The sequence below is a fragment of the Chrysemys picta genome, chromosome 1 (assembly GCF_011386835.1).
Source record: "Chrysemys picta bellii isolate R12L10 chromosome 1, ASM1138683v2, whole genome shotgun sequence".
NCBI lineage: Eukaryota > Metazoa > Chordata > Testudines > Emydidae > Chrysemys > Chrysemys picta.
In genome coordinates, this window is record NC_088791.1 from 116,862,427 (window position 1) to 116,881,140 (window position 18,714).

Here is an 18,714-nt window from a genome sequence, read left to right on the forward strand (position 1 = left end):
AAAATCCAGAGATGGATAAAGAACTGGTTAAAGGGGAGACTACAGCGGGTCGTACTGAAAGGTGAACTGTCAGGTTGGAGGGAGGTTACCAGCGGAGTTCCTCAGGGTTCGGTTTTGGATCCGATTTTATTTAATCTATTTATTACTGACCTCGGAACCAAATGTAGGAGTGGGCTGATAAAGTTTGCAGATGACACAAAGTTGGGAGGTATTGCCAATTCAGAGAAGGATCGGGATATCCTGCAGGGAGATTTGAATGACCTTGTAAACTGGAGTAATAGTAATAGGATGAAATTTAATAGTGAGAAGTGTAAGGTTATGCATTTAGGGATGACTAACAAGAATTTTAGTTATAAGCTGGGGATGCATCAGTTGGAAGTAACTGAAGAGGAGAAGGACCTCGGAGTCCTGGTTGATCGCAGAATGACTATGAGTCGGCAATGTGACATGGCTGTGAAAAAAGCTAATGCGGTCTTGGGATGCATTAGGCGAGGTATTTCTAGTAGGGATAAGGAGGTGCTGGTTCCATTATACAAGGCACTGGTGAGACCTCATTTGGAGTACTGTGTGCAGTTCTGGTCTCCCATGTTTAAAAAGGATGAATTCAACCTGAAACAGGTACAGAGAAGGGCCAAAGGATGATCCGAGGAATGGAAAATCTGTCGTATGAAAGGAGACTCAAGGAGCTCGGTTTGTTTACCTTAACCAAAAGAAGGCTGAGGTGGGATATGATTGCTCTCTTTAAATATATCAGAGGGATAAATACCAGGGAGGGAGAGGAATTATTTCAGCTCCGTACTAATGTGGACACGAGAACAAATGGATATAAACTGGCCGTCGGGAAGTTTAGGCTTGAAATTAGATGAAGGTTTCTAACCATCAGAGGGGTGAAGTTCTGGAACAGTCTTCCAAGGGAAACAGTGGGGGCGAAAGACCTCTCTGGCTTTAAGATTAAGCTTGATAAGTTTATGGAGGGGATGGTTTGATGGGATAAAGTGATTTTAGGCAATAGGTCAATAACGTGCCATCGCTGGTAATTAGTAACAATGGTCAATGATGGGATATTAAAAGTTACTACAGAGAACTTTTTCCAGAGGGTCTGGCTGGAGAATCTTGCCCGCATGCTCGAGGTTTAGCTGATTGCCAATCTACCCTGGAGGAAAATTCCTTCCTGACCCCAAATATGGCGGAGGCCCTGGAAATTTTTCGCCTTCCTCCGCAGCATGGGGGAGGGGTCGCTTGCTGGAGGATTCTTTGTGACTTGAAGTCTTTAAATCACGATTTGGGGACTTCAACAGCTGAGTCAAGGGAGAGAATTATTCCAGGAGTGGGTGGGTCAGCTTTTGTGGCCTGCATCATGCAAAAGGTCAGACTAGATGATCATAATGGTCCCTTCTGACCTTTAAGTCTGAGTCTATGAGCCTCCTGAGTCTGAACAGAGTCCAGACACTGTGCCTGGGTGGGGTTTCTAGGCATACTCTTGTAGTACAGATCCTCTGTAGCTCCCCCTCCAGGCAGCTGGGACTCCTCAGTCCAACTGCCTCACCTCTGGGATTAGTGCTGACCCCTCAAAGTCTGTCTGTAGCCTAAACACACCCTCTCCCAGAACTCCCATGTGGCTGCTGTAGGTTTACAGTTTGACTCTTCAGGGACACATGACATTGAAAGCAAACAGACACGCAGGTTTTTCATAGGAATCTAAACACAATTTACTCTTTACTTAGCAGCATGAGAAATATACGTATCTAGACAAAATAAACACACCTATTTTCAGGCTCAGTTTCCTCAACACTCTAGGGAGTTCTTTGAGCTTTGGCAAAGTCCTGTGTTGTGTCCAGGATCCTGCTCCTGAAGTCCACAGCTTCTCTTCATAATCAGAGTGTCTCTCTCCCCTCCCTAGGCCAGTCAGCTTTCTGTGATCACGTCTGGTCCCATAGTTAAACAGGACACCACTACTACAAAACATACCCCCTCTCTCCTGCCCAATGCTTCCTGTGTCTCTCTGACTTACTTGAATTCACCAGCCCTCTGGAGAGAAACTTGGTCAAACTGTTTTCCCCATTCAGGCAACTACCTTCGCATACCCATTGTTCAGTCACAGCACAGTTTATAACTCACCGTTGTTCCTGGTCTGGCAGAGACCAGGGACAAGAGAGCTACAGTCCCTGTCAGCAAATGGTGGACTCTACCACCACATAACAGGCATTCAATGATACAACAATTTCATAACAACTTCATAATGTCAGTTTATAAGGTGTACATAGACAAATTCCCCAAATCATCACACTGAGATTGTTTCTCTAAATTAAAACCGTCTTATATATTTATGCTCCAATACATCTGTTAGTCTATAAGGTGCCACAGGACTTTTTGTTGCTTTTTACATATATTTAGCACCCATCATCATGAAAGATTACCCAAATATTCTATACACCGTATAGCTCCAGTACCACTAAAACGCTGCCATATTTGTGAGAGACCACCAGTACTCAGTGGGAGGAGTGTTAATTTTGGCCAAGGACTCAGGAGGAAACTTCTGATTTTAAGAAAAGTACCATGGAAACTTTAACATCAACTAAGACACGACCTCCAGATTTTAAGATCTCAGCTGAAAGACCTATATGCACAGTGAAGCATATAGGTGATACTCAGTCTACAAAGAAGAATTGAGCTGACCCTGATGAGAAGTTATGGTTCAAACCTGAAGTTTCCTACACTGTTTAGAAACCCCTATGATTATACCACCCCATGTGATGCCATGCTGCATGCATTTTCCATGTCTGTAGGTGATGGACAGAGGCAAAAGTGGGGATTATATTTTTGTGACCCTCAGGGAACTGGAAAAAAACAACTAAAAACACAAGTCAGCCTTCTATTAAGTTAGTTACTGTCCAGGAGGCTGAATAAAGTAATATAGTAGTTCTTTTATACGAATTCACAAGCTTTTATTTAAGCCAAAGGGCTGGAAGGAAATTGTATTTTTAATTTTGCTCTGTGTTGGAAGCTGAGAAAATTCTGAAATATGCCTCTCTTGGGTATATTTGATTTTAGTTTTGCACTTTGTATAACTGCCTGCAGAAAATTATAAGCCTTGTTTTTGTTTTTGTTTTTTCCTCGTGTATGAGACTGAAGATATGAAGATCTGGAAGGTGTGTGACACTAAGCAAAACAGACTGTGTGTTTTGGAGTCACTGTTAGCAGGCACTTTTTTTTCCTCCTGCTTTTGCATTTTGTATGTTTTTGCATTAAAAACAACATAATCTTGGTTTAGTAAAATGCTTTAAAGAGAGGATGAGGACAAAGAATATGGAGAAAACAGATGCACAGTAGGGAGAAAGAAAATCACGAATAGGCTGATGAAACAGGGAAAGGGATAAAGAGGGATCATTCAAAAAAGTCCCAGTCTCTTTGTCTATGTAAAGAGCTGCAAGAGGTAGCTAAGGGGTCAAAAGGGACTAAACCTGAAGAACTTAGATTTCCCAGCAGTGATGGTTCAAAGCTCTCACATCCAAAAAGTGAAAGGGGGCAGGACCTGCTGCACTAATGCCCTTTCATGGTCCTAAGACTATATTGAAACATTTGTAGTATCAGCTATGTAACGTGTTATGAGCTCATGTTTGCCCTCAATTTCTTTTTTCTTCCAAAAACAGGTGAAAATGCAGTTTGGCCAGTTGACAGAAAATCTAGAAACTGTGCCATTGCTAAGGAAAGAGAAACAACTGTCCTTTATTGGAGATTAAAATTTCATTAGATGCCTCATATGTCAGCCACACTTAAGTCTTTGGAGTCAGGAATACCTGAATTTTCTAACAGCTCTCCCACTGATTTGCTGTGTGGCCTTGAGCACTTCACTTCTGTTTAATTTGAATGTATAAGTGGCAAGAATTATTATTAAACAGTGATTTGAGAATTGGCCTGGACTACATGTGAGATATTGGCAGTTGATAGCGTTAGCCCCATACCATGTCTCCACCCCAAGTCCTTCAACATTTTTTTCCGTACACATACACCCTAATTACATATTTCTTGTTTCCTCTAAATTTGCAATGCCTTCTTAGAGCCAACTCATAGGGAGTGATTGAAAGCAATGTAGACTGTACTCTGTCCCTGTAAATTGTGTCATTCCTCAACACCTACAGCTTCTCTTGGCCCAAGGAATAAGAGTTCTCACCCTCCCAACACTTTCATGTACAGATCCTCAGTAATGAAAAGATTCCTTACCTATGCAGCTGGCAAATTAAAATTCTTCAGTGATTTTAAATGAAAAATTAAGCTGGTAATTTTTATATTTTGGCCAAGAACCATGCCACATTAATACTGTCACATTAATACAGCATCATTAATCAAATCATATTTGTATTAAATTACATGACCTCTTACTGTGTTTCTGTCCTTGCGTTTATTCTGACTAAAAAACGGTTCTCCATTTTAAAAAAAAATCATCTACAACTCAGTGAAAGGGACACGGTAAAAATTATGGATTACATGGCAACTAGCATCTGCATAGATATGCAAGAAAAAGGAACAGGTGCAAGAAGCTCTCTCTCCTTGGGGCCCCTCCTCTCTCCCATGCAGGAGCTGGTCAAAACAGCAGCCTCTGAAGTCTGCTGAATGAAAGAATTGCTCCCTGTTAAAGCCATCTCAAGGGGGACAAGGAGGGCCTGTCCTTCCCTCCCATGCCAGTGAGCAAAGCTGGTTAACCACTTGAAAGTCTATCATACTGAGTTACCTTGTCCTGAATACCTGGGAGCTTAAGGAGGCATTAATGACCCATATGTAGAAGTTAGTAAGCCACTGTAACGCCTTTGGTCCAAGGTGTTTGAGGAATTCCAGGAAGATGTTATCATAGCCCACCACTGTGTCTGGCTTGATGAAGTTAAGGGTCTTATCTAACTCATTGACCATGAATGTCTCTGACTCCAAACCACATTACGATGTTGAAGTTGGCACCATTCGTCATGTACTTTGCATTTGAATTGCTTCTCCACTGGGACCTTTGCTACCCACAGTAGATAGCTTGCAACCTCACTGGGCTTAACTAGTGGATGATTTTGACATAAAGGTTGTTAAGTAGCATCCAGCTGGCGGATCAAGTTCGAGCACTTCCGGCTGCAATAAATGAAGCTAAAGCTTCTCTGTAGATTCCATCCACTGAGTGAGCATGGCAGCATTCAGAGACTCAATCAGGTGGTCAGTGATGTCCTGGTCACCAGATAATTGGAATTTCCTGAGCAAGGAATAGCTGAGTTGGTATAACTGAGCATGTGGCTTTGTAAATAGCTCCTTGGAACTGGTGGTAGTCTTCTTTGACTGGGTTGGGATACAGTACAATGGAATTGTAACCACACTGCGTTCCAGTACGGCACAAGACGTTTCCCAGTCTGTCTTCTGGAAATTCCACCAACACTTAATTGACCTTCAAATAATGTGTAGCTGGAGCCCAATGTGAATGAGTGATGGTCTCTGTTGGCTATGGCGGAAGTTATCAAGTACTACACAGCTCAGTACTTGTGAACAGCCATCTAGTGAACTGACCCAGCAAAGGTCGGGTGAGTGGTCTTTCAACCATCTGGCTGAAAGAAATGTGCCATGTTGTTTTGCATTGTGAATCAACACAAAGTCATTGTTAGTCGCCCAATCCATCAACCGTTTAACATCATCATCTGAATCAGTGTACCCCCAATCACAGTGGTGGCTGTTGAAATCCCCAAGAAAGATTGGTGGATGATCAGTATTGGAAGGACCTGCTGGTTCCAGTGCTCACTTGGTGGCTTATATACATTGGCAGTCCTGGATCATGTTGTAAAAACTGGAGAAGGAAAGTGGAACAACATCAGATATGTCAGCGCACATGTATGTTGCACTGCCATATTTGGCGTTTGGGGTGAGTGAAATGAAACCAAAGCCATTGATACCATAACATCCTGCTACACTAATTGCAACATGAGTTTCTTGCAAATAGATCACGTTGACACTGCGACTAGTAGCTAAGGCACTAATGATGCTGTGTTTGGCTGCTGACAGGTCCTCATCATTAAGCTGAAGAATTCAAAGGGCTGGTCCAATGGCTTGAAAGTCGAAGGATGGCAATACATTGGGCTCACAGTCAGATAGCACGTGACCAAGATTCATCCATTACTGAATTTGGTCCATTGGTTGGATCATTAGCTTCCCTGGTCTGGGCCAGGCAGTGATGGATAGCACAACCTGAATGCTTATCCATTACCCCCCAATTTTCTCAGAAAAGTTGCCAGTTCAACCTGGGGTATGAGTACCCGAATGCTTAGAACATCAGCCCTTGCCCTCTGCTATTCAACTGCAGCGTACTGCACTCCTGTCTGGTGTCACTTGTCTCACACCAGGCTGGTCAATGTAGTACTTAACAAAGCTATGCATATTGCTACCAGGACTTTACATGTAACTCCATTGCCATGACTGCCAATAGTTAGTAACATAGCACCGCCCCATATTTGCCATGAGAAGGCCTCTATGTTGCTGTCCAAGATCCATGAGAACAGCAACCTGCCTTTGTATGCAGACTTCAACCACCCACCAGCTCGCCTGTCTTCTAGACACCTTTTATGGTCATTTATGCTACCACAGAGCATGATGGTGGAATCTGCTTGGTACAACGAGTGGTCAGGGATGACAGTTGTTAATCACACTCTCGTCACTGACCCAACCATCTGTCCACCAGGTTTTGTTCTGCCAAGGCACTTGTGATCATCTCTGAACCAGTTTCAAACAGGACTAGGCAACTGTGCAGCTGATCTCTTTAAATGGGGTTTTTCTAATGACCCATGATGTAGCTGCGGTGAACTTCAGACTATGCCTCATATCCTTGACAAATGCCGACTGCCTTATTTCGACGGCAGGCTGACGTCTCTCCATCTGGCTGATGATGACACCATCAAATGGCTGGGCACATTGCGCATATGCTGAGAGAAGGAGGCATTGTGCCTCACTGAGGCACCATGTTGCCCAGTGTACTGCAACAGAAAGGCAGGGTTGCTGTCATAGGTGCTGAGTTATATGGGCCTGTGGTGCCCGTGCGCCACCAATATTCAGGAACATGGGCCCAGCTCCACCAATGTTTGGACTCATATTTTCAAAGCCATCCTGTCTGTAGCACGGACCGGGGCAACCTCCCCGGGCTCCAGTCCCCGCACTTTGGGGAGCCCTGCACTTCATGGGGACGCGAGGTCCAGGGCGGTCTGGGTGGTTAGCGGGGGGCCTGGTGCCAGCAGCAGCTCCATCCCACCTCTTCCCATCCCTGCTCCACCCCTTCCCCCCAAGCTCCCGCCCCTACTCTGCCCCCACCCCACCCACATTCCACTCCTTCCTCCAAGCCTCCGCCCCGCCTCTTTCTGGCTTCCACCCCTTCTCCCAAGCGATGCTCGGAGCCAGCAGGGTGGAGCGGAGCAGGGCGGGTTATAGCTGGGTCACTTGCTGCTGCTGCCGCCAGGCCCCCCACTAACTCTCCAGGCAGCCCTGGACCCTGCGTCCCCCTGAAATGCGGGGCCCCCAAAGTGTGGGACCTGAGGCCCGGGAAGGTTTGCCCCGGTCTGTGCTCTGCTTGGACCTGTTCTGGGCACCACCAAAAATTATACAAACCTGGCACCCATGGTTACTGTGAGCCAGTGCAGCTCCCTGATCACCACAAGGAGCTGTAATAACTTGTCACTGCTGTAAGGTCCCGCAGGGACCCTTCTCTAGTCTATGCCATCCATGTCCTGCCCCCAGAACACCCTCTTCCTCTCTCATGCTGGGACTTATGAATGCAGCTGGTGCTTTCCAGTAGCAGATTACAGTGCAGGGGAATGCTCTATTGGCCACATGGCCATTTTAAGGTCACTAGTGGCCTTAGCAAAGTGGGGAATCTTACCCATGATGATGAGAGCTGGAAGAATTTTGAAAGTCTGATTGTCTTTTCATTATTCACTTTATTGCACTTCATTCAGTGTGCACAGTCAAACGGGAGAGGTGGCTTCACTTTTGCTGAGCCAGTTTCACTTTCTAATTCTGATGCACTGGCACAATGCTGTTGTGTTTGTGTTTTACAAACAGTGCAAGAGAAGGTATACATTTAAAATTGTTTTCACTGAGACAAAACAAAAAACCCATGGAAACATGTATACACAGATATTGATTTTATATTAGTATACACTCTTTTAAACAAACCCAAGATTTGAAGCCTAAACCTACATGACAGTGTCCTTTTAAATGTTATAAACCAATATACTATTCCTGAAGCATTTTCTTATTAATGAGAGAAAGCGAGACTGAAACATGGGAATTGATTACGAATGCAGCTCATTTCTTGTTAGGCTGTCACTCTCCAGATTTTTAAAGTCAAGAATACAATGTTCACATTTCATAATTAACCCCAGCATGTTCTCATAGTATCAAGGTAACTTCAAGGGTAAGTGGAAAACTGGAAGCCCTTGTATTTTTCTAAAGGGATGTAAGGAAAGCTCTCTCACTTATTTTGAAGAGGTACAACAGCATCATAACAATGGTGATACCAACTAACGTATAAATTGCACTACCTCGATTTGGGCCCAATCCCACAATTATTCTACATTTTGCAACTTGTACTGTGTTGGCTTTGTATTATGTTTATTACATGGCAATCCTATTAAAATATCTCAGTTACTGTACCGAATGCACATTTGGACACTGCTAGCAAGAAGTTTCTAGACTCTCACTGTAGGGGCTTGTCTACACAAACATTTAGTTCATGGCAAGGTGGGTATGAATCTGCCCTGCAGTAGCCTGTGGCAGACTAACTGTCCTTGGGGATGCTGCTGACATGTATTAACAGTTTGTTAGTGTACTTTGATCTAGTCCTCTTTGAGACAGGCCTAGATCAAAGGTCACTAACTAACTGTCAGTCAGGAGGGTCCACAGGGTTCATGGCAGGCTAATTTGGGGGATATGCACACCCCACTTTGCTGCAAACTAAATGGTCATGTAGAGAAGTCCTAAGTATTTGTGTATCCCAAGAGCAGAATTTATACAGGCAGTTCTCAAAGGAAAGTTACCATCTCTCTATTGTGTGGAGTTTTTAGATGGTTGGGTTTGGTTTGATTGATTAGTTTTGGGGTATTTTTGTTTGGCTGTTTTTTGTCTTGAACTGTTATGAAATCTTTTGGAAGTACCACTGAGAAGAAAATTAGACAGTTTTAAATAAGTCCTTATATAGTATCTGTCTATCTTAGGGGTTTATACGGCTGCCAATTACCATATTATCGGAGTGCCTTCCAAAGATAATCAATAGCAAAGTCCCTGGTGGACTTCATGGAGTTTCTAGCATTTCTCCTTGTTTGGGGTCAAAACTCTGCTTGAGGGAAGGTTTGCAGGGCTTGGGGAGGGGTTATTTTTTGGTTGGTTTAGGGGTTTAGAGGTAGAAGTTGGTGTCAATGTTGACACTGTCATTCTTATGGGAAAGCTTTTATGAAGAGGAAGGTTTTTCTAAAGAACGATCAGATGTTGGATTCCCCTGATTTCATCTAGAAGTTTGATCCCTAGGCAGATCCCTCCACAGAGAATACTTTGTCCCCAGCTCTCACATGCTTTCTCATGGGCTTTGGGATCTGTATTGTCCCAGAGGAATGCAACTGTCACAGTGGATCATATATAAAAATTTGGTCTTTTCATGCAGCTCGGGCTTGCCCCATTAATAGCTTTAAAATTTAGGACCGAGGCCTTAAACTGGCATCAGAAACTGACTGGATTTAAGTGAAGGGACTTGAGTTTGGGCTTGATGTACTCATGGCAGCCTAAGCCAGGGAGAAAGTAGGTAACTGCCTTCTTTTCCAGCTGGAGTCTGTGTATCATCTTGTCATAGCCCTGGTCAAGTTCCCTCTTGTGGACGCTCTCCAGGCTGCTGTGTTTGGATTCCACGTGGTGGATCTGTGTGCTTTTAAGCTTCCTTTTGTCAGGGTAGGTTCTGGCCTCTCTGGCATACTGCCTGGGCACAGACTCTGTTAGTCCTTCACAGAAGTGGGACCTTGCGTTCTAGTTGGCCCAGGCCCCAGAACCACCGCTGACCCCCCCAAGATACCACAGTTGTTTAAGCACTTCCTTTCCCAGAGCTCCAACCATGTGGCCATTCTGGAATACCATTTACCTCTTCATGGACACAGAGACACAGGCTTTGCAGAAGGTTTTGTACACAGTTACTCTTTACTATTAATAGCCCAAGAAATGTACAGCTCTGGGGAAAAAAAAATAGAACACCTGCATGCATTCCCTGCTTCAGTTTCCTCATTACTCTTGAGTATTCTCTGTATTTAGCTCAGAGTCTTTTATGAAGTCTAGGATCCTTCCCCCTGCTTTAGGCTTTTACTCTGGAACATGGAGTCTCCTCTCCCTGCTGCAGCCAGATTTCTGCCTCAGCCTCTGGTCTCTTCTTTCTTCCTTCCTCTCTCTCTCTCTCTCTCAAATGGTCAAGGAGAGACCCTTGCTCTTATAACTTCCAATCCCCTTTTTCAGGTGACCCTCCCTGAACAGCCTCATCAGGTGAACAAAGTCTCCCACCAGGTGATTCGTTGCTTAGTTACCTCCCCCGTGAAGTTCAGCCTTGAAAACTTGTTTGCCTTCATGGTAGCCATCTCTTTGTCCAAGAGTTTTCCATTTGAATGGATGATCACCAAGTTTTAATGCACCTCCATTGTTAGCCCAGAGTCACCACCGTTTGGAATTTGAGTTCAGCATGGAGGTAAAAAGGCAACAGAGAAGGCAGACATCCCCCACATTCAAAATGGAGTTTGCAGTCTGACACTGAAACACATAGAAAATCCCCAATATTAGCCAGAAAGCATAAGCTATAAATAACCAGATTCCCCAAATCATCACAAGAAGAGCCTCTCCTCTGTGTGAAAGGGATGCAGTTTTCTAGCAAGCTGAAGATGAAAAAAGGGCATTTTTAGATATTGATGCATTCAGACTTACTGAGAAGTCAAACAAGCCCCTAAGGCTTCATACCATTTTGATAAATGGGGTCTGTATGCCTTCAGTAGAAGGTAGAGATAATGTCTGTGACAGTTCTTCAAAGCATTTCTTCTTTCCAATCAGCATTACTTTGATCTAGCCTAGGTTTGTCTTGAGCCAGCTGCTTTTCCTTCTAGAGCTGATTTCATGTTGGCATTCTGACATTTTAGTAGTGTTGGTTGTTGCATCAATTGAGAATGAGATACATACTTAAGTGTCATCAGCATACTGTTGGCATCTAAATCTACAGCATCTCACTGTCTCTCCCAGTGGTCTCATATAGATCTTTGTAGAGAAGAGAGGATGCTATGGATCCCCGCAGGACCTTGCAGGTGAGGGTTTTTGGAGAGGAGGAACAGAGTTACTCATTACGACCCTCTGAGTTCTGCTGGAGATGAACTGTCATGTTGGCATGTTAGTAGTATCTTGTGGTCCACTGTGTCAAAGGCTACAGAAGGTCCAGCAATATAAGCATTGTGACAAAGTTCCTCCTCTATCTTGGTGGGTCCTGCGCTTATTGGCGGATTTTTTTGCCTCAGAGATTCACCATGTGGGTTGGGGAACAGCCCAGAGACCTTCCCCTCTGGAAGAACCCACAGTCCAGGTCACTTGGGAGGTTTGGGGGGAACCCAGGCCCACCCTCTACTCCAGGTTCTAGCCCAGGGCCCTGTGGACTGCAGCTGTCTGTAGTGCCTCCTGTAACAGCTGCATGACAGCTACAACTCCCTAGGCTACTTCCCCATGGCCTCCTCCAAACACCTTCCTTATTCTCACCACAGGACCTTCCTCCTGGTGTCTGATAACAGTTGTGCTCCTCAATCCTCCAGCAGCACACCCTCTCCCTCTCAGCTCCTTGCGCCTCTTGCTCCCAGCTCCTCACACCCACACCACAAACTGAAGTGAGTTACTTTTAAAACCCAGGTGCCCTGATTAGCCTGCCTTAATTGATTCTAGCAGCTTCTTCTTAATTGGCTCCAGGTGTCCTAATTAGCCTGACTGCCTTAACTGGTTCTAGCAGGTTCCTGATTACTCTAGTACAGCCCCTTCTCTGGTCACTCAGGGAACAGAAAACTACTTATCTGGTGACCAGTATATTTGCCCTCTACCAGACTCCTGTACCCCACTGGTCTGGGTCTGTCACAGCATGGAGATCTTTCCTGTGTCTAGGGCCATAAGAAGGCCATCCTTTAATGCCACAAGAGCATTCTCTGTTTTGTATCACAGTCTGAACACTGATTCTGCGGCACGAGGATAGTGGATGGTGCATATGTTGCCAGAGCTTGGTGGTTATTCTTTCTCAGTTATTTTGCCCAGGATTGGGAGGTTGGTTATAGGACAGCACTTGGAGGGATCTTCAGGGCCAAGCACTAGCTTTGGGGGACTGGGTGAACTAGTATTTTTCACGGAATTTGTGTTCTACTGAAGAAGGCATTGACTATTTCCAGTATAGGGAGTATCACTGGTCTTCATTGGATCCATTTCACAAGTTGTGGCTGTAATATTTTTCAGAACTCTTTCACAATATGCAAACAGTATATACTTTCTAACAGTGTTGTTGATTTCACCAGTGACAGCTGTTTATTATGTGTGATGTGCAACAATTACATGTTCATGAAATTTTTTTTTCTTTTCTTTTTTTTTCTTTTTTTTTTTAGTGAAAAAAGCTTCTTGAACAAGTTAGCTCAAAAAAAGAGAACTATAAAAGAGAGTACAGTGCCTTTCTGGAAATAATCAGCATTCTAATTTTATTCTAAAGGAAGGCAGTTAATTTCTAACGTACTTGCTTGTCTCCTTTATGGTGGCTGATATGTTATTTCTGTTGTATTTTCCTGTTCCATGTTTTTAAACAAAGGGTCTATTTAGAGGTGCTTCAGAATAGGTCATCAGCACAGTGTTAAGTTATTTTGGCTAATCATCGATACCATTTAAAAATATTAAAATAATCCTAGTGATTTTAGTGTCTGTGCTCTTATATGTGCTCATCTTATATTAAGATGAACAAAATAATTATTAATAGTGAACCAACCATGTTTTACAGGTAATGATTACCAATCCTTCCAATTCCATATAGTTATTACTATAATTAATAATTTGGTGTTGCCTCTGTCTGAGAGGCAAGTAAATACACAAAATCAACTTAGGGCAAGAGGTCCCAATTTTTATTAACATAATTAAGTGTCTTGGACTGACAGCATACAGTATCTAAAGTTCTAGTAGTTCCCCCCCTAATTAGTGTGCTAACAGACCCCACACGTTGCAATGAGGAGGACACTGTGTCACAATTAGAACTGGGCAAAGAACTGATTTTTCAATTTGTTGGCAGTTCTGTAAAAATGAAATAAAATTCATTTCGAGACTAACCAAAACTGATTTTTTTCAGAATTTTCAGCTAATCAAAAAAGTCAGTTTCATGTCAGGTATTTTTTAATGAGAGCAAAGGAAATGAAGGGCTAGATTCACAAAAACAGAGCAGGGCCTCATCTGGAGTACTCTGTCCAGTTTTGGGCCCCATACTACAAGAAGGATGTGGAAAAAATGGAAAGAGTCCAGCGGAGGGCAACAAAAATGATTAGGGGGCTGGAACACATGACTTATGAGGAGAGGCTGAGGGAACTGGGATTGTTTAGTCTGCAGAAGAGAAGAGTGAGGGGGGATTTGATAGTTGAAAGCAGCTATCTGAAAGGAGGTTCCATAGAGGATGGATCTAGACTGTTCTCAGTGGTACCAGATGACAGAACAAGGAGTAATGGTCACAAGTTGCAGTGGGGGAGGTTTAGGTTGGATATTAGGAAAAACTTTTTCACTAGAAGGGTGGTGAAGCGCTGGAATGGGTTACCTAGGGAGGTGGTGGAATCTCCTTCCTTAGAGGTTTTTAATGTCAGGCTTGACAAAGCCCTGGCTGGGATGATTTAGTTGGGATTTGGTCCTGCTTTGAGCAGGGGGTTGGACTAGATGACCTCCTGAGGTCCCTTCCAACCCTGATATTCTATGGTGCTGTCCTCTTTAGACCCAATGTCCTGGTGGTTTGGGCACTCACTTGTCATGTGAGATAAACCCAGTTTAAATCCCTACTCTGGAGCAGGAACTTGAAGCCAGCAATTCTCCTCCTCCCATGTAAGTGCTCTAACCCCCAAACTATAGCCTAATTTTGGAGGGAGGTGGGTTTCAATCTCAATGATATAAGTTAGCCTTTTGATAGTGCAGGATGTATTATAGTCTGCACCAGGACTGCCAGGATCATCTTTTTTTAAATTAGATGGTATAGGTAAAAAGCATCACAAACATATAAATAACCTTACTTAACCTAAATTTTCCAAATGGATGGTGTTTTAGCCCTGTCATCCCCACTAATTTTTATCACTCTGAGAACTAATACATTCATCTTGAGCTCTTAATCCTTCTCTCCTCAAAATAGAAAGAACTCCTTCCTACTTTCCTAACTCTCCTGCTTTATCTCCCTCCACCTTACAATGGAGTCTTCTCTCCAGTCACTTCCCAAACAATCCTTTCTTCACTGATCTCCTATTCAGAACTGCTGGATATTTTGCTACATGCTGTGAAAGAATGGTGACACTGGAGGTAGTGGAATGGTAACTGTATATATGGTAAGATAAAATATTTCAACAGTGAACAGAGATAGGAGGTTAATGAACCAGCTATTAAACAGGGGAACCCCGTGTTCTGATGTCAAACTGAGTGACACATGAAGAACAAACCCTTTAAAAGCTAGAGGGCATTCTAAATGTACCTAGTACTTAGTACTTTGCATAGTTATTAATTTTACTAGTTGAATTCATGGTGGAGTTAAAACACTGGTTTTAAACTTCCTTGCAAATGGTCAGTCTTTAAACTTTACTAGCCTAAGCCAGCAGAAGCTTTTTTTATTTCGAATACATCAGGCTAAATTTGTTCCTGGTGTAATTCCATTGACTTGAGCATGGCTCATGGCTTGGAACTTGGGACTCTTGCTGGCAGTTTGTCAGTTACTTTAAGCAGTAGCAGTAATCTTTAGGTATAAGTGATACATAACAAAAAAAAGTGCTTTTGGTATCAAAATATTCAGTTTTCTTGTATTTTATCTGCTTTCCCATATATGATTGCAGGTAGTATATGACGCAGTCACCGAGCTCCAAGGACGTGTGTTACAGCTTATTGTGAAAAGCAAAGGAACATTTGTGGGAGCTATCAACATTCAACTGAACAGTGTCCCATTAAATGAAGAAAAGTGGTACCCACTGGGGAACAGTATAATTTGAACATTGCCTTAGATCAGTGAAATAAATATTCTTTAATTAATATTTCTTTTTCCCTTTTCTCATGGGCCATTTTGGCACATTAGCCAAAATATTTGCCTTTGGGAATATAACATGCAGTAAACCGCTAACCGTATATACATTGAACTACTAATCACAAGGAAATTATCTCTTTTTCATGATCCATTGCCATTTAGCTATCTTCATAGGATTACTACCTTTACGTGCAACAAGTTCCCATTAGCCTGGGTGTAAAAAGGCTTGCAGCCTGTAATTTCAGTTATCTTGGACAAAATGTCTTATGGCAACAAGCAAGATTTTTGTTCCTGCTGATCACTGTTATTTGTATACGGCTACATACATGTTTTATGTATCCCTAAACCTGTGATGCTGGAGCCTTATCCAAAGCCCATTTAAGTCAATGGTACTTTCCCAATGACTTTAGTGGACTTTGGATCAGACCAATAATGAGCTTATTGGGCTGAATTCACTCTACTTGATGTCTGTGTAGTTATATCAGTTTTAAATATGGCCCAATTAGTATGATCGCACGTTCACCTGAGAGATAGCCAGTTTGTATTTACTCATTTCACATTTAATTCTTGCTCATTTCACATTTAAAATGTAATTATATGTGCAGAATTTAAAATCTGAACATTTAAAAGAATTTAAAACTGTACTGTACTTTAGTTATAGTGTATACCATATATTTTTAAGTTTTAACTTGCTGATGTAACATGTGACTTTGTAACTTTAAGATCTGGGGTAAGATGTTTCATCTCACTGCGTTTATTCTGGAAAAATATTTGGCAATAAATAAATTCTGGAAAAATATTTGATAAATGTTATAAATTAGAGTTTGACAAATATTTAAATCCAATGCTCCCCATAGACTTTTAAACATTTCCAAAAATCAGATGTAAATGACTAATATATTTGAACCATGACTGTAAGTAAAGAGAACATACAATAAATAGTTACTCTGCTGAAAGGTTAAATTAAGTAAGATCACATTATAAGAAATATTTGTTCATTAGTGTTACCCCCCATTGCATGTTCATGTTGCATCAGGGAACTAGACAATACATACACCGCCTCCAGTCCTGTAAAGCCTTATACACATGCTTAACTTCATGCACATGAGCAGCGGCGTATTATCGCCTAGGCCAACAAGGCCTAGGGGTGGCAAATTTGAGCATCCATGGAGAACCTCCCCGCCCCCCCCCCCTCCAGCTCGCCTCCGCCTCCTCCGCGAGTGCGCCACTGCGTCCTGTTTCTCTCCCCTCCGTCCCAGCGCTTGCACCACGAAACAGCTGTTTCGCAGGGCAGGGAGGGAGGGGGGAGGAGGGGGAACACAGCACGCTGGGGGAAGAGGCGGGGCCGGGGCGGGGATTTGGGGAAGGGATCCAATAGGGGCTGGGAGAGGGCGGAGTTGGGGCAGGGACTTTGGGAAAGAGGTTGGAATGGGGGCGGGGAAAGAGTGGAGTCAGGGCGGGGCCAGAGGCGGGCGGGGCAGCAATTATTTCAGGGCAGCAAAATCATTAATCTGTCACTGCACATGAGTAGTCCCATTGAGTTCAGTGGGACTGGTTCATGAGTTCAGTCCTTGAAGGTGCTTTTGCCCAATCCAGTGAAACACTTAAGCACACTTTAATTCCCATTAGACTCACTGAATTCCATTAATATCAGTTGCACACATGAGCCCCATGTGTGTAAGCAGAGTCAGGATGAGCTCTACTCTGACATCTGGTGGTGAATTATGGCGAGTGTGGAAAAGAACTCCAGGGGCTGATCTTGTTTGCATAGGCACACCCACTCACCTGGCATGAAACAACAGCAACTCAAAGTGGTTACTTTGGCTGGTGTGGGATCCCCAGTTTTCTCTGTTATTGGGGCAGGAAGAATAAAGTTTTGTTACCCTGATTCTGTGAATCAAGGCCAGTGGAACTGTTGTATGACAGAAGGACTGAGTGAGTCCTTCACCATTACCTAAGTAGCACTTGCTTGACAAGGGGCATGGGTTACAAAACCCAGTGAATTGAGAGAGGATGGGGACAGGTATTTGTAACTGATGGTATGGGCCCCCTCTGAGGGTTTGAAACACCAATTGCACTACCTCCTCTCTCCACTGTTGAATGTCAGAGCTAACTTTGATTCCATTAGGAGTCTAGTTACAGGCTGCTGAGCTGAATTCACTTTGGGCCAATGGTGCACTAGCACTGGGGCTCCCCTACTATGAGCTGAAATTGCTAAGAGCTGAAATCACAAAAGAGCTAAAGTTATTAAGAGCTGAGATCACTGAGGCTGTGTTAACTAGTGGGGGAGCCTGAAGCTATATTGCTAAGCAGCTGGTGGAGCAATTTGTGGGGATGACTGGAGGAGCGGCGCGGAGCCTTGCGGGGCCGGTTGGAGCGGCCCAAGGAACGGCGAGCGGAGCTGTTTGCGGGAACGGCTGGAGCAGCTCACAGGTCGGTGAGCGCTGAAGCTTGTAGAGCGGAGCAGTTTGTGGGACGGCAGGAAGTGGACTGGCTCGTGGTGAAGGCTGTGGCAGAACCCCACGGAGAGACGGCCAGCCGGCCTCGGATCACGTAAGGTGCCCCTTAACACCCTGCGTGCCCCTCCCCCCTTTTACTCTGGGGCTGCACTGACCAGGGACAGAGACTTTGGGGTCTGTTGGACTTTTGGGACTTTGGGTGGTTGCTGGACCCAAGAGACTTTGGAGGTGTTGGACTTTGGGGACTCTGGGTGATTTTTGGGTTGCTGGATTCAAGAACCAAAGGGAAAGGACACAGCCCAATTTGCTGGGGTGGGTTTTTTGCTCATGGTTTGTGTTATGAATCCTGTTTGTGGTGTTTTTCCAATTTAATGCTGATGTCGTTTACCTCATGTTATTAAACATTTTCTGTTACACTCAGACTCCGTGCTTGCGAGAGGGGAAGTATTGCCTCTTAGAGGCACCCAGGGGGTGGTATGGAATTGTCCCAGGTCACTGGGTGGGGGCTCGAGCCAGTTTTGCATTGCGTTATTGAAACGGAACCCCTAGATACAGAACCCGGCCCTTGTTGCTGCCAACTTAGATGGGCAGAAGGGTTACCTGTGCATAAAGTTAGGCACTTACATACTGGTATGTCTTTCCAGAATCAGGGTCACAGGCTAGTAAAAAAAAGGATTGATTCATGATGTAAACATTAATATTATAACATGTATTTGGCTAGAGTTGAGATTTATCCTGCAAGTTGAAAAAGTGGCTGACAGTGGGATATAATGCCCAGAGCTGTAGGGGATTCCTTTTTTCCAAGCAAAGGATAATAGTTTTAAGACATACAAATCAGGCTTAAGCAGCTTATGATATATAAACCTGTTGAAGTTGCAGTATGAGTGTCATTTAAGAATATCATGAATCCAAAAAAAATGGCATTCTTCTCATATGCAAACAGATTGGTTATGTCGGCTCTTGGAACAGAGC

At 43.7% G+C, this 18,714-nt stretch overlaps 1 protein-coding gene across 2 annotated transcripts in view; it reads left to right on the top strand.

Annotated features, from left to right (window-relative positions):
* PIK3C2G (phosphatidylinositol-4-phosphate 3-kinase catalytic subunit type 2 gamma) overlaps positions 1-16,082 on the top strand; it is a 305,535-nt gene extending 289,453 nt beyond the window's left edge. For both annotated transcript variants that reach the window (XM_065567969.1, XM_065567972.1), the window contains exon 33: positions 15,099-16,082. In XM_065567969.1, coding sequence (XP_065424041.1) covers positions 15,099-15,251 — 153 coding nt within the window. In that variant the 3' untranslated portion in view covers positions 15,252-16,082. The remainder of the gene's footprint in view (positions 1-15,098) is intronic.
* Positions 16,083-18,714: the final 2,632 nt, after the last annotated feature.